We start from the raw sequence: 14,001 nt of genomic DNA, 5'->3' as shown, positions 1-14,001 counted from the left end.
TGATTTTTAGTTTCTGAAATGCATTAATTGTATGCTCCTGTCTCAGAAGACCACATGTCTCAAATTGGCATGTCCTGCATTTTCTGCAGCTCAATTCTGTAAACATAAAGTTTTTAATTCCTAGAAATGCTAAAAAAAAAAAGGTTTATTGCATCATTTATCTCATTAACTCCCAAAGAAGAGAATAACACATTTTAAACTGTAAGCCTGTTTGACCATGCTAAGACCTTTTTTTGGAACTATTCAGGATCATTACAATTCAATATTCTTTTGTATATACTGTGCAAATGCCGAAAAAAAAAAAAAAAAGGAAAGCAGGAAAAACACAAACACTGTGCTACAAAAGAACAGATACCATCTTTTAGAATAGCCTTTCAGTAATTAGGTGAATGCTGAGGAGCCCCTGCACTTAGGGTTTTGTTAAACGATTGCCAGGGGACACCCTCAGTAAGGAAATGGTGAGTGATCTGGAAGCTCAAAAACCACGTCACAATGTTGTGGGTTGGCCAGCACCTGGGACAAAGAACACAGAGCAACATTTGGTTAAAGTAGTCAACAATTCTGGCTTCAGATGTTTAAACATTTCCAAAATTAGCAATGCCCTTTGCCAAAGTCTCTTCCCTCTAGGGAGGGGAAACTTGTCCCACTATGCTACTCAAAGTGTGGTCCGGGGACCAGCCATATTGGCATCACCTGGAGCTTGTTAGAAATGCAGACTTTTGAGCCCCGTCCCAGAACTGAACAAGGTGATTCATATGCCCTGTCAAGTTTGGTTGAAGTCCTCTGGATTTCACCCTAAACCAAATGATCTCCACCAAGTTTTCTACCTTGTCTTCTGGGGCAAATAAGCAAGAAAATAATCTCTCTTCTTTCAGTTTCTCTAGGTTGTGGTTTCTCTAAGAAAAAATACATTGCAAGAGGAGGAATTTGACATATGATCTAGACATGAGGATTGTTAGATTTAGCAAATAAAATACAGAACACCCAATAAAATTTGAATTTTAGATAAACAACAGATACATTTTTTAGTATATATCCCATGGGATATTTGGGATATACTTGTGCTACATCCTGAGCAGGTGATGTTTGGGACACACAAACTAAAAAAAATTCACTGTTATCTGAAATTCAAAAACATTTAACTGGGCATCTTGTATTTTATCTGGCAAACCTATCTAGGAAGGATGGTTTGGGTCCCATATTCCCTGCTGAAACCTTCATAAAGTTTCTCCTTCATTTTAGGCACTAGAGTTGTGATGAGGCAATCGCAACATTGGAAAAGGCCCCAGGGATTTTGCATTAAATGCATCTCACAAGAGTGAATGATGGAACAGACACAAAGACATGGTCATCTAACACCCAAGCACAAATGGCACCAGTTAAACATGTGATGCCTTGATCCATGACAGGTAATTTGTTTTGCACTTCTATTCCCATTTACATACGAACTTAAAAACGGTTTACATTGCTTTTAGGAATTGCATTTTAATATGCTGTTATGCTCTTTTTCCCCTCCAAGAGAAAAATTTCATTTAAACGTGGCTACTTACTTAAAGAAAATAGGCTTATATATTCAGGTTTTATTATTCTACACAATGAAATTATTTTGTTTCACTTAGAATGCTTATGATGTAAACCACCCCTCACATCTATCCATCTCCTCTCTTCTCAACTTAGATCAAAAGAAAAAAAGAAAAAGAAAAAAAATTTTAGCCATTTTTCCCATTCTGACTCTTTTAATGCATTTGGGGTATATTCAACCAATTCAAGTGTATTTCTCTAGCCAATTATTAGCCTTTCCACCTATTCACTCTGAAGATATAGTTTTTCCTTATGACACCAAGAAAAATGAGCAGTACTCTCAGATGTACTGGTCATTCTCCCTGTCATGTGGTAACTTAATTAAAGTTTAGCCTAAAATGATATTAACATTTATCTGGAAAAATAAACAGGAGAGTTAGGAAAACTCAGAAAAAATAATTGGAGAGAAGGTAGCCATTCTCTCTTTCAATATTGAAACATAATATGAAGCTATAATAATTAAAACTGATACTAGAGAATAAATAGTAATAGAACATAATAAAACATAATAAAATATCCAGAAGAAGACCCAAATATATATGGGAACTTAGTTTAAGAGAAAGCTGGTATTTCAAATTAACAAGAAAAAATGGGATTATTCATTAAGTTACAGACATACAATTGGTTAATTGGAAAAAAAAATAAAGCTAGTATTTATCTTATTTCTTGTCCCCAAATACATTTCTGATTATCACATGTTTACATGCCAAAAAAAACCCAGAAAATATTTCTAGGAGAAATCTCAGCTAAATTTATTTATACCCTTGGAGTAGTGAGAGTTTTTCTAAGTAGGACACAAAACCCAGAATCCAAAAAGGAAAAAAGAGATATGTTTAACTATTTAAAATGAAAATCTTTTCTATGAAAAAAAATCACTAAGTAGAAAGACCAATGATAACTGCCCAAAGCAGCAAATATAAAATAAAGGGAAAATTTCCTTAATTTACAAAGAACTCGTAAAAATCAACTGCCAATAGAACAATGGGCAAAAGATAAAGAAATATAAATGTCAATAGAAAAAGAAATATAAATGGTGAACAAACATATGAAAAGAGGTTTAAATTCATTTATAGTTAAAAACTACAGATCAAAGCAAAGAGGTTTTTTTTTTTCCTCCCCACTTAGCAGAGTGGAAATTTTAAAAGTTTGATGATATCCAGAGCTGACATAGGCATGGAGAGAGAAAGAGGCTCTCTTATATACTTTGCAGGGAGCATACACTCTTCTGGAAGATAATTAGGCAAGTTGCCTGAAAATTTAAAAAGCACGTGCCTTTTTATTCAGCAGTACCACTGCTCAGAATCTACCCTGTGAAAATGCTTTCAAATGTTCATCAAGACATACATACAAGGATGTTCACTGGAACATTTAAAAAATAATATTAAAAAACTAGAAATAACTGGAGCACTCATTCATAGAGCATTAGTTTTAAATTACAGTTAAGTCCACACAATGGGATTGTATGCAGCTATTAAAGAGCCATTAAAAAGAATGAGGAGAAAGAAAATGCTATATGGAAAATTCCCAAGATATATCATTAAGTGAAAAACAATAGCAACAAAAACTAAGTACCACTGTGGCTATGTCATTACCTTTGTGAAATAAAAACCAATACAGGTAGATGTGTCACACACATATGCATCTGTGTGTGTGTGTGTGTGCGCACGCATGTGCGTGTATACAAACATACATTCTGCCCCTCTCCCCAAGAACTTATTAGAAAGTGATTACGTGGTTAAGGTTGAAGAGGTTCACTTTTAATTTGGTATCTTTCTAAACAATCTAATTTTTATAACCTTTTACCACTTATAACTTCTATTTATTTATTCTTTTGAATATTGATATTGGTTATCTAGGCAGAGAGATATTGAGCCTTTTTGCTTTCTTCTTAGTACCTTAGTATTCTAAAAAACATCCTAGTAAAATGTCGCATCAAAAACATTAAAGAAAAAATCATGTCTTTAATCTACCTCCAATCACCTTATTTTTCATCTTACAGGACAATTACAGGAACTCTGTGGTTCTTGTCTTTAGATTTGGAATCAAAAGCAGTTAGTGGCCTTTATATTCGTATACACAACAGAAAAATTGCTGGACTAGATCTGAAAAGCTAATTTCCAAAGAAATGACAGCGAAACACCCAGCTTCTCAATTAAAATGAAAATCTGGATGAAAGCAGGTCACTGTTTTCCAGAGGTGAGTTCAGGTTTGTTCTCTGCTGGCATTCTTCAAGCACTTCAAATTATGAAAGAAATTCAGATTTACAGCACTTTTCAAATCTGGTTCAAGAGGCCCTCAACCTAACAGTGCCCTCTTCTGGTTCCATGACTCACATTCAGCAGGTCATTGAGGTTGCAGGAAAAACTCCAATTTATGTTAGATGATAGGAAAAAAATCACTTTGAATCCTGAGACAAAAGGGTTTAGTTTTCCTTTTTAATGACTAATAAGAACCTGCTGTATAAAAAAATAAATAAAATAAAATTCAAAAATTAAATAAAGAGAAGAGCATTGGCACAAGAAGAGAAAATCAAAGAATATTCTTCTTCAAAAGTAAAAAAAAAACAGAAAAAGAAAAAAGAGGAAGCCCCCAATTTCTCCTAAGATTATCATTTTTTTTAATTTGCCAAAAATATTGGATACATGTATATCTATAACTGATTCACTTTGCTGTACACCTGAAACTAACACAACATTGTAAATCAACTATACTCCAATAAATTTAAAAAAATAAAAAAATAAATAAAATAGATAGCTAGTGCAAAGCAGCCACATAGCACAGGGAGATCAGCTTGGTGCTTTGTGACCACCTAGAGGGATGGGATAGGGAGGGTGGGAGGGATAAAGAAGAAAAAAACCCAAACAAACAACAAAACAAAACAAACAAATACAAACATAGTTTAAGTAAAATGTAATTATTATATATTATACATGTATATATGTATTTGTATATACCTGTATATATATTTATGGTATATATATGGTATACTATTATCCCATATTTTATATGTATAATACATAATATAAAAATTAATATCAATACTTTGTATATACATATAAAATAGTCCAGGTTGATGGCAGCAGCTCTAAGTTGGGACTGTTTTGACCTCAAGTCAAATGTTTATCATAGATCAAAACCACCTGGGTTTAATTTTTATTTCCCATCATTTTGTTAAAATAGGCATATATTTCTCTGAATTTACAAAATCTATAGCTATAAAACAACTTAGTTTCAATTTTCACTCTTAAAATCTTCAGTCTTGCAGATTTAGAAACCCACATAAAAAGACTGTAAAAATGCCACTTCACTTACTTAGAGAAATAATAAAAAATTCTTGAATTTCAAATTCCAGATCTTCGTTCATATTTTTTTTTAAAAGAGTTTTTGACTGATGAATTTGAATAGAAGAATCACCTGCTGTCTAGGTCATGCACCAGAAGGACTATACTTAGGATGGAGAGCGAGGAAGGATTCAGAGGCTAGCCACTGGCTAGTTTCAGATTTTCTAAACAGCAGCTGGGCAACAGCACCCCCTGGTGGCCCCCCCCCCAAATAACATTAACTTTCTGTGGCAGGAGACCCAGACATGAGATGCGAGAGCAGGCTCCTCAAGAGGGCTTCTCTGATTAGTATGTACTAAGGTATTTTGGAGGGGGCAGGGATTCACAGAGAAGTAGAACCCACCATTTGTCTTTCAAAGAATTTTAAATTTAGCTGGGAACAAGCCCACATTATGCCATGAAACTCCTGAATGGAGGCATGTAGATATTGAGGAGTTGGTGCTTGATTTGATGAGCAGTGGAGAGCTATTCTTCATATGTGAAACACCCTCCAAATGCTACTGGTCTTCTAAAGAGATGACTCAACAAATAAATAGGGTTCCAGACTTTATAGCATCCCTGCATCTCACTGAAATCTCTATGGTGAGCTCAAGCAGTGTCTCAAACTTGTTTTACATTTTTACCTGCTGGTGTATTAATGCACTTCTGGATAAAAAGAATTAGTCCATGTTATAGCAGTAACTTCCAGTAAGAAACAAGCGGTAAATACGGGATTATTTCATTATCATTTCTTTTACCTGGATGCTAATATATCTTTCCTTCAGTGTAGGAGTATCAACTGATGGGGAGTAGCTGAATTCCTAAGCTAGGTCTATGAAAGGCATATATGGTTGCACTCATTCATCTCAAGGTATTTCCCCTCAGGACTTACTTCTGGATCGCATGTAGCAGTCATTACAGTTTAGAAGACCATTTCGAATCCTAACATCTGTCCCACTCACTGCATCTCCAAGCTGTCCTTTACAAATTCCACACTATAGGGTAGAAAGAACAGAAGTTATAAGGTGCATAAGGAATTGTTTCCTTATAATGTTTAGTTATTGTTCACATGAATAGTACAGTAATCACTTCTCCAACCTCCACATTTGTTGCATATCTACTATGTATTAGATGCTGCACCACGACTTGACTTCCAGCAACAATATACTTTTAGCATTTTATCCTAACTCCTGGCATTTTTCAGAGGACACCAGTTCAGAGAGGTTAGCTGACTCGTCCAAGGTTGTGAAGTTGGTAAGTGGTAGCGGGTTGATCCCAAAGCCTATGCACACTGATTCTCAATCAAGATGGAAGAACCGTTTTAAACAGGTTAAATCCTAGTGGTTTTAAATAAACACATGGCCAAGGAATGATCAATATATATTGAAACTTGTCCCTGAATAATCTTCAAATGCTTTTTAGTGTTGTTGGTAAGTTCTACCCGACCAGAATGACTGGGAAATAGCTATTCCACTTTATGTTTCCACGTTAAAGGCAGTGATACCAAGTCAGCCTGAGAGCAGAAAGAGACTGTGGGGTACATTGTACTGGCTGAATCAGAGAACATGCCAGTTCTCTGGCATGTTGGTTCATGCCAGCCTACTGCAGGGGGATCTTGACCCAGCCCAGGAAACAAGGGCCAGCCCCAGACTGATGCTCTAAGGTCATCTCAGGCAGAGGGAGGCTTCATCCAAATTATGTTACAAGCTGCATCTACACAGAAGGGTAGGGGATAAATCTAAGAGGTGATGTACCTTAAAGCATCAGGTCAGCTCCAGGAAGTGAGTGACTTGAGAGAATAAAGGCCTTGACAGCTAAGAAGACAAGTCCCCTATCTGCTGAGAATCTGCAAAGACTCTTTGCCACCTTGATTATTCTGAGTTCTGGTAAAGTTTCTGAGAATAAACTGTGGTGTTGGAACATATTATCTTGGTATTATATGAATTTTTTAAAAGTATGAAGCTTCCAGGGACTTCCCTGGCAGTCCAGTGGTTAAGACTCCATGCTTCCAATGCAGGGGGCAGGGGTTCAATCCCTGGTCGGGGAACTAAGATCCCACATGACACACAGCGTGGCCAAAAAAAAAAAAAAAGTATATAGCCTCCAAACATTCCCAGACAATTTAGGATATACATTACCTATGTCAATTTTACAATAAGAATATTGATAAATGGAGTCTAATTAAGTATCCATATTGCATTTTGTCTGTCAGTTTTGCTTTCCAGTGATTACTGACATTATTAAATTAATAACTTTGGGACAACCTCACTCACTTTCTCTTAGCTTATAGGTAAAGTGGAAGTTATTTTAAACCCATGCAAGTTTACTTTATAGCTGAGGGGGCTACTAATGAGAAACAGGACAAATCCAAGAAGGACACAGAAAGCATGTTAGGGTTATAAAGAGAAAGAAATGATTCTTTTTCAGAGACAGAGGTTTGGCTTCACAATTATATATTATCTGAAACATGTCCATGGGTGAAAAAAGGAAATGCTGATATAGTCTGACTTGTAAATATTATAATAAATCAGGCATAAGTGGTTCGTTCACCTGCTTGTTGGCAGGAGATTTGGGACTAGAATTTAGTCCTCCTCATTTTCAGTTATTTATTAATTCATTCATCTAAAAATATTTATTGATACCATCACCACTGGGTACAGAGGATATAGTGGTGAGCCAGACAGACGTGGTCCCTGCCCTTATGGAGCTTGTAGAGAGCAGATGATAATTAAACAATTCAATAGTGAGCGATGAGGACCATGAAAGGTTCTATAAGGACCTGTAGCAAAGGCAACTTGACTTAGTGTGGTAAGTAGGTCAGCTTCTCAGAGGGAGTGATATTCAGTCTGTGACTGTAGACATACTCGTTTGGAGACCTACAAGTTAGCAACTAGCTGTAACCACTTAATTGACAATCTTCCATTATGTCAAAGACCAAAAATCTTTGAATTGAGTCTCAAGAGTTTGAGAAGCAGCAACAATGTTACATTCCAAATAAATCCATCTGGCCTTAAAAGATTCAGAAGCATCATCGTCCTCCAGGGTGGCTTTCTCAGCTTCCTGCTAAAGTATATGCTCTTTAGCAACGAAAAATGGTTTTATAAAGACACGTCGCACAAATCTGTTTTGCCTCCTCTAACCCGACATCCCAGAGGGATGCATGATAGGAGAGTTTCACCCTGAAGGATGGACTCCACGCACACTTCTGTACAACCTAGAGTCAGGAGGCTCTCACAAGCAAAGGCTGTCAGGATTTCCAGGAGGTAGTCACTCAGCACAGAACGAGGCCAAAAGACATTATGAGATTGTACTTAGGCAGAAGAGAGATGAATACATACCCTAAAGCACTGGATGTGAAAATAGAGATTGAGGGTCTCGATGATCATTGCAGCTCCTTTACCCAACGGAAGCCCACACGAAGAACACAGCTTCTTCCCACTTATAGACCTAAGTTGCAAAATATATGTCATAATAAAATGTTCCATTTAGAATCATTGGTCAAACACACTAATATGGAGCCTCATGCAAATAAATAAATAAATAAATAAAACATGAGTTTTTAAAATGTTTATACCGTAAGTGAAACAATTACTGAACTGATAATGAGCAGGAATTAAGCATTAGGTATAAGATGCAGACAATTGATAGATTAAATACAATAGGCCTCCACTGTGGAATGGAATTCTGTGTGTGTGTGTGTGTGCGTGTAGGTGTGTGTTATTATAAAAAGTTTGCGTTGTAGTCTGTTCAACCACAGTGATCAAATGCCTTGAAATGATTTAATGTATTTATCATATGTTTTCTCACATCCTAAAAGACAGTCAAGTTTAGCTTTATTAAGGTTTTAATGTTGTGTTAAATTTTTCTATAACTGGTTCATTGGCCCACTAGGGCATTTCTTTTTCCTTATTAAAATTTGTTGTTGTTGTTGTTTAAAAATAAAGAGGAAATTGTGATACAGCCTAACAGGTATCAGGCAGATGTGGGATCAAATCCCTGCTCTGATACCAAGTTCTGTGATCCGGTATGAAGAACTCACATTGGGTTTCCATTCCACCTGGCTCAGACAGGATGACTGTGCTCTAAGGCAGCTTTCCCACAGCTAAGATCGGATTGCAATGATGCCGATTGTCGGGAAAGCTCTTGGAATTACACAAGAAATTTTAAAATGTGCAACGTCATTTGGAAGCAAAGAGAGGGACAGAAGAAACAGAAAGACAAGAGAAAAAAGGAAGAGTTGCCCTTAGCAAACTCTATTTATTAGGATTTCCCTCTTATCCAGTAGTTAAATGAAATTTCGAAATCAAAGAAAACCTTGGAGTACTCAGTCATTTGTCTCTCCAGGGAATGGGAGCTCAGGCAGCTTTTATGAATATCATGGGGCCTAATTAATGTCCAGAAGCAATCATTAGAGAGCTCGAGTAGAGTAAAAGGGAGGATGAAGTTTCATTTCTCAGCGCCTGCCTGGTTCACTGTAAGAGCCATCAGCGGATCCCGCCTAGAAGGTCCGAGCCGTCTTGGAGGGAAAGGCGCCGACTTAGGAGCCCGGCAATTGTCTGGTGGATTTTCTTATTAGATTGCAGGTTCTGCACAATGTAATTAAAGCCCTATGGCCACAGCCGCGCCAACGTCACACACTTGGCTCTTTCGATTGTGGGCTGATAAAATCTTTAGGCAGATGGGGATGTTTTCTCTCCTCCTGCCTATGTGTGTGTAGGAAGAGACATGGATGGACAAATCCCTCACAATCCTCTGGCAAGCACTAATTTGGTTGCGATTGTGCTCTGCAGGCTCTAGCCAAAACAAAGCAGCCTCAGAAAGGCTTGCTGACCTCTTGTACCTGTTTGGTGACTGGCCAGGAGGGGTGGAGGAGCAGGGGGACAAGTGCCCAGCCTGGAAGTTCTCTCGAGGGCTTTTCCTGTAACATGGGAAAGGAGCCAAACATCATGTCAAGTAAAGAGAAGTCCAATCCCACAAGGAAAGGCTTTTTAGACAAGGAAAAAAAAACACCCCACTTCCTTGGCAACCAAATAAAAGACCACAGTGTGTCCTAGGGGTCATTTTTTTTTACAAAGGACAAAAAAGTTTCCATCTAGCAGACTGTACAGACATTGGATGTATGATATCAAAACCAGGCTGGCATTGTTGAACAGAAAGACAGAATAGTTCTCTATTCTTTATTTTGGTCAGGCTCTTTGCTAGTTAAAGTTGCATTCCAAGTTAGATATAAAAATTATGGATGGGGTGGGAGGGGAGAGATGAATGGGGGTGTAGGGAAAAGTTCTTAAAGAGAGCCCAGAAATAAAGGGCAGCGCTTAATGGAGGTATCTTTCAGTGAGGTGCCTTCCACCCCTATTCATAAATTTGTTACGTGATTAGGGATGATGTTCAAAACGCCTAATGACTGCTATGTCATTGGGCATCTACAAAGCAGAATGGTTCCCAGCCAGAAGCCCCCAGAATGGTTTTACAGGTGCTGTTGGTTACACATGAGACCTGCCTGTGATTAAGCTGTCAGTTCTGGGCTCTTGATTTTAAAAGTTAATTTCATTGGTAAAGAAAGGGACAGAAAAGAACAAGGAAAAGAGAAATGCCAGCATAGACATGAACAGAGCATGAGGCCATCTGTCTTGTAACTGCTTTCAGAATAACTCCCTGAGCCCCTGACCCCCCAAACCTCCCTCCTCAGACAGAGCTTGTCTTCTCCAAAATATCAGCTTTTCATGGAATATCCTAAAGTATAAGGACCATCACCTTGAAAAATGATGGAAAATCACCACAATAATCAATAAAAATAACGACTCCTTCTATGTGATTTTACCTTCTATTAATTCTGCATGTCATCTAGACATAGAGAAATGAAATTGGATAGACATAAGAGAAAAGGGGAAAATGGTTCAAAAGTGTATTGATAAAAAATGTAACAAGAAAAATAAGATAAAAGGATGAACTTATAAAACAAGCTATCATCATCATCATCATCATCACCATCGCTGTCATTATCAACACCACTGCCTACAATGTATAGTACTTACTACTTGCCAGGCACAAAACCCTATGAAGTAGGCACTACTATTATTCCCATTTTATACACGAAGAAACTGGAACAGAGAAAGATTAAGTATCTTGCTCAAAGTTCCATGCAGGTAAGTGTCAGAGTCAATATTTTGAATCCAGGTGGTCTGGCTCCAGGTAGAATTATTGGTTAAAGTATAATGAATATTATCTTTTTAAAACTGATTACAAGGAACCTCTGGCTCAAGTATGATCTTATCATGGAACTGTGGGTTCATTCTGAATCCCTCTACCACTCATCCAGACAAGTACTTTGGATAAGTTATTTAATTTCTCTGAGCCTCAATTTCCTCACCTGTAAAATGGGAACAATAACACAATAATGTTATTGGGAGAGTTCAGTGAGTTAATATATGAAAAGAAGAGGAGAAAGATATATGTAAACCTTTCAACACAGTGCCTATTATATTGACATGTTTCAAAAATGATGCAAACTATTATTACTATAAAAAATACAATTGTTACTAAATTAGAATAGAGCCTGGGGTAGTTAGTTAAGGGGAGAGAATGATGAGGAGAGGAAACATTTTTTCCTTGAAAGAACATTTGTCCATAGGCTCTGAGACAATTTAACTCACTTAAATAAATTGCTAATACAACAGACCTGCACAGTCTTTCCAATGTTTAGATTTGTGGGTTAAAAACATTACTTTGTCTCTTTTAAGTTGCCAAATTCAGACTAAATATTTACTTGCCAGCAAGATTGTTCCAAACTTCCATAAATATTTGTTACCTTGTCAATGACAGTCAATGGACAGAAAGCACAAAAATGCTGCTAACATCCAGCCATCTCACACTTTTTCACTTTTCCCCCTTAGTCAATTAAAAAAAAAGAAAAGAAATTCCACACCCATCTTATTTGGTTACTCACTTCCGCCTTTCACTTGGAGACTCAATCTGATGATTAATGTTTTTGTCCAATGGGAGGGTTTTTGGCTTCACATCTTCTAAAATGTGCATTGGTGGGTTTGATACCTGCTGATTCCGGGATGGATCTGAGGCCAAGTAAAGAACATACACTTAGTGCTCAGTAAAGCTGCCACCTTAGTGCTTAGTAATCACATTTCTTTAAAGTGCTAATGCCTGCTGAGGTCTCACAGTGATTTCATGGAGCCTCCGGACCGTGCTATTTAGCATAAGCTGGAAGATAAGCTTGCAGCCAGCAGAGGTCATATCTGTCTGGACAATGGGGTGGGGAAGGGGTCTTACAATAATTGAAACATGGGGTTTGGTTTTCTCCATTCTTACCCTGAGCTAGCTGTGGGTTTATCCCACAGGGTGAGGCCCCAGCTTCTGTATCCAGCTGGAGGTCCTGATAGATTCCTTTCAATGCAGGGTTCTCAGAATGAGTCAAGACTCCTTGAGTTAGGCTGTTAAAATAACAAATATATTTCAGAACAGGAATAAAAGCAACTGAACTAAAATTATCGATCTTATCCCTCAGGACCGATTAATATACGAAAAAAGAAATGGGGCTAAATAAATATTTATTCTTTTTATTTTAAACTAGATTTAAAATGGATTTAGAATACTGTAAAATGCTACGCATTTTCATTATCCAGCAGTTTAACAAACCATCATTTCTGATGCCCTCTCTACCTCCTTGTCCACAAAATTCTTCATTCTAATCATTTCAAGGGGTGCCAGAGCTAAATGCAATCTCCCAAATTTTCACAAGAGAGGACTTATTGTGGAAAATATTTGAGCCACATGGGGCTTCGGCAGCCTATGGTAATTCACTGGCCCTTTAGTAGCTTCTATGTGCAAAGAAAGGAGAGACAGAGGAGATTTTTTAAAGGTTTCTGGCAACAACAGGGACTGTCTGGAGAACGAGCAGTAATTCATGGAAAATGCTTATTAGCATCCTTCAAATATTCCTGACTAGTGGCTTTCATTTCAAAAACTGGAAAGTCTCTTTAAATAGTGCTAACTGGAAACAGATGTGCTGTTCCAAGGGCTCTGCAGGCTCTGGACATGGGTCCCAAGCTCTAATATCTTACAATTCACTGAGTCTCCTAGCTGATGAGCATAGGAGAATTCTCAGTGCAAATCCCATCAGAAGAGCTCAGCTCCCAGCCAACCTTTCAAATTGGCCAGTCTTTGAAAATGATACTTAGATAGCCTTTTGTGTCTTTGGGTCCCTCTGAGGGCGCTGTGTGTGTACCCAAGTGTGTATGCGCACACACACATGCATGCACACTTTCCAACATCTATCTGATATATCGGAGCCCCAGAGGCCAACATTTGTATCATAAAGAACTTGCTGGTGGCAGAGCACTGCCAGCCTCTGGGGTTTCTGCAGGTCCCTTTTAGGTCAGGCATGGGGTCCCATCAATAAACTCACTACAGTCCGTACCTACAACCAGATTCTGCTCCAGTCTGAGGTAGCTCTGAATGCTCCAGGAGTTTCTGGGTATCCTGTTCTGATCTCGCATGGAACATACTGGAACCCATGGGGTAGGGGGATTACCCATGACCAAGGGGTTTGTTGGCTATCCTTTATATTATCACCCAGAGTAAACATGGCTTCTCACAGGTCAGAGGATACTAATGGCAAAGTTCAGGTCCATAGTAAAACCACAGTGAGTAGGACACCACGGCCTCATTTTTTTTTTCTTCCTTTAAATAAACTTTATTTCTGTGGACCAGTCTTAGAGTTATTTAAAAAAATTGCAAAGATAGTACAGAGACTTCCCATCTACCCTGCACACAGTTTCCCCTGTTGTTTTCTGTGAGTATGGTACTTTGGTTACAGTTAATGAATCAGTATTGATACAATATTTTTTTTCTTTCTTTTTCTTTAGTTTTAATATTTTTTAAAATTTAAGTATAGTTGATTCACAATGCTGTGTTAATTTCTGTTTTACAGCAAAGTGGTTCAGTTTTATATATATATATGTATATGTATATATATATACACACACACACACACACACATATACATTCTTTTTTAAAATATTCTTTTCCATTATGGTTTATCATAGGTTCTCTGTGCTGTACAGTAGGACCTTGTTGTTCATCCATT

At 37.5% G+C, this 14,001-nt stretch overlaps 1 protein-coding gene across 10 annotated transcripts in view; it reads right to left on the bottom strand.

Annotated features, from left to right (window-relative positions):
- Positions 1–405: 405 nt before the first annotated feature.
- LIMCH1 (LIM and calponin homology domains 1) overlaps positions 406–14,001 on the bottom strand; it is a 344,011-nt gene continuing 330,415 nt past the window's right edge. For 5 of the 10 annotated variants that reach the window (XM_079701065.1, XM_079701068.1, XM_079701060.1 and 2 more), the window contains 5 exons: positions 12,225–12,346; positions 11,848–11,971; positions 8,240–8,348; positions 5,794–5,896; positions 406–513 (listed from right to left, as the gene is read on the bottom strand). In XM_079701065.1, coding sequence (XP_079557191.1) covers positions 488–513; positions 5,794–5,896; positions 8,240–8,348; positions 11,848–11,971; positions 12,225–12,346 — 484 coding nt within the window. In that variant the 3' untranslated portion in view covers positions 406–487. Of the gene's footprint in view, positions 514–5,793; positions 5,897–8,239; positions 8,349–9,732; positions 9,820–11,847; positions 11,972–12,224; positions 12,347–14,001 lie in introns of all 10 variants that reach the window. The other 5 variants (XM_079701059.1, XM_079701062.1, XM_079701066.1 and 2 more) reach the window with 2 other exon arrangements.

Source organism: Hyperoodon ampullatus, assembly GCF_949752795.1.
Source record: "Hyperoodon ampullatus genome assembly, chromosome: 1".
In the NCBI taxonomy this organism is placed as follows: Eukaryota; Metazoa; Chordata; class Mammalia; order Artiodactyla; family Ziphiidae; genus Hyperoodon; species Hyperoodon ampullatus.
The sequence above is the reverse complement of the archived record's forward strand: the minus strand, read 5'-3'. Positions and strand labels throughout refer to the sequence as shown.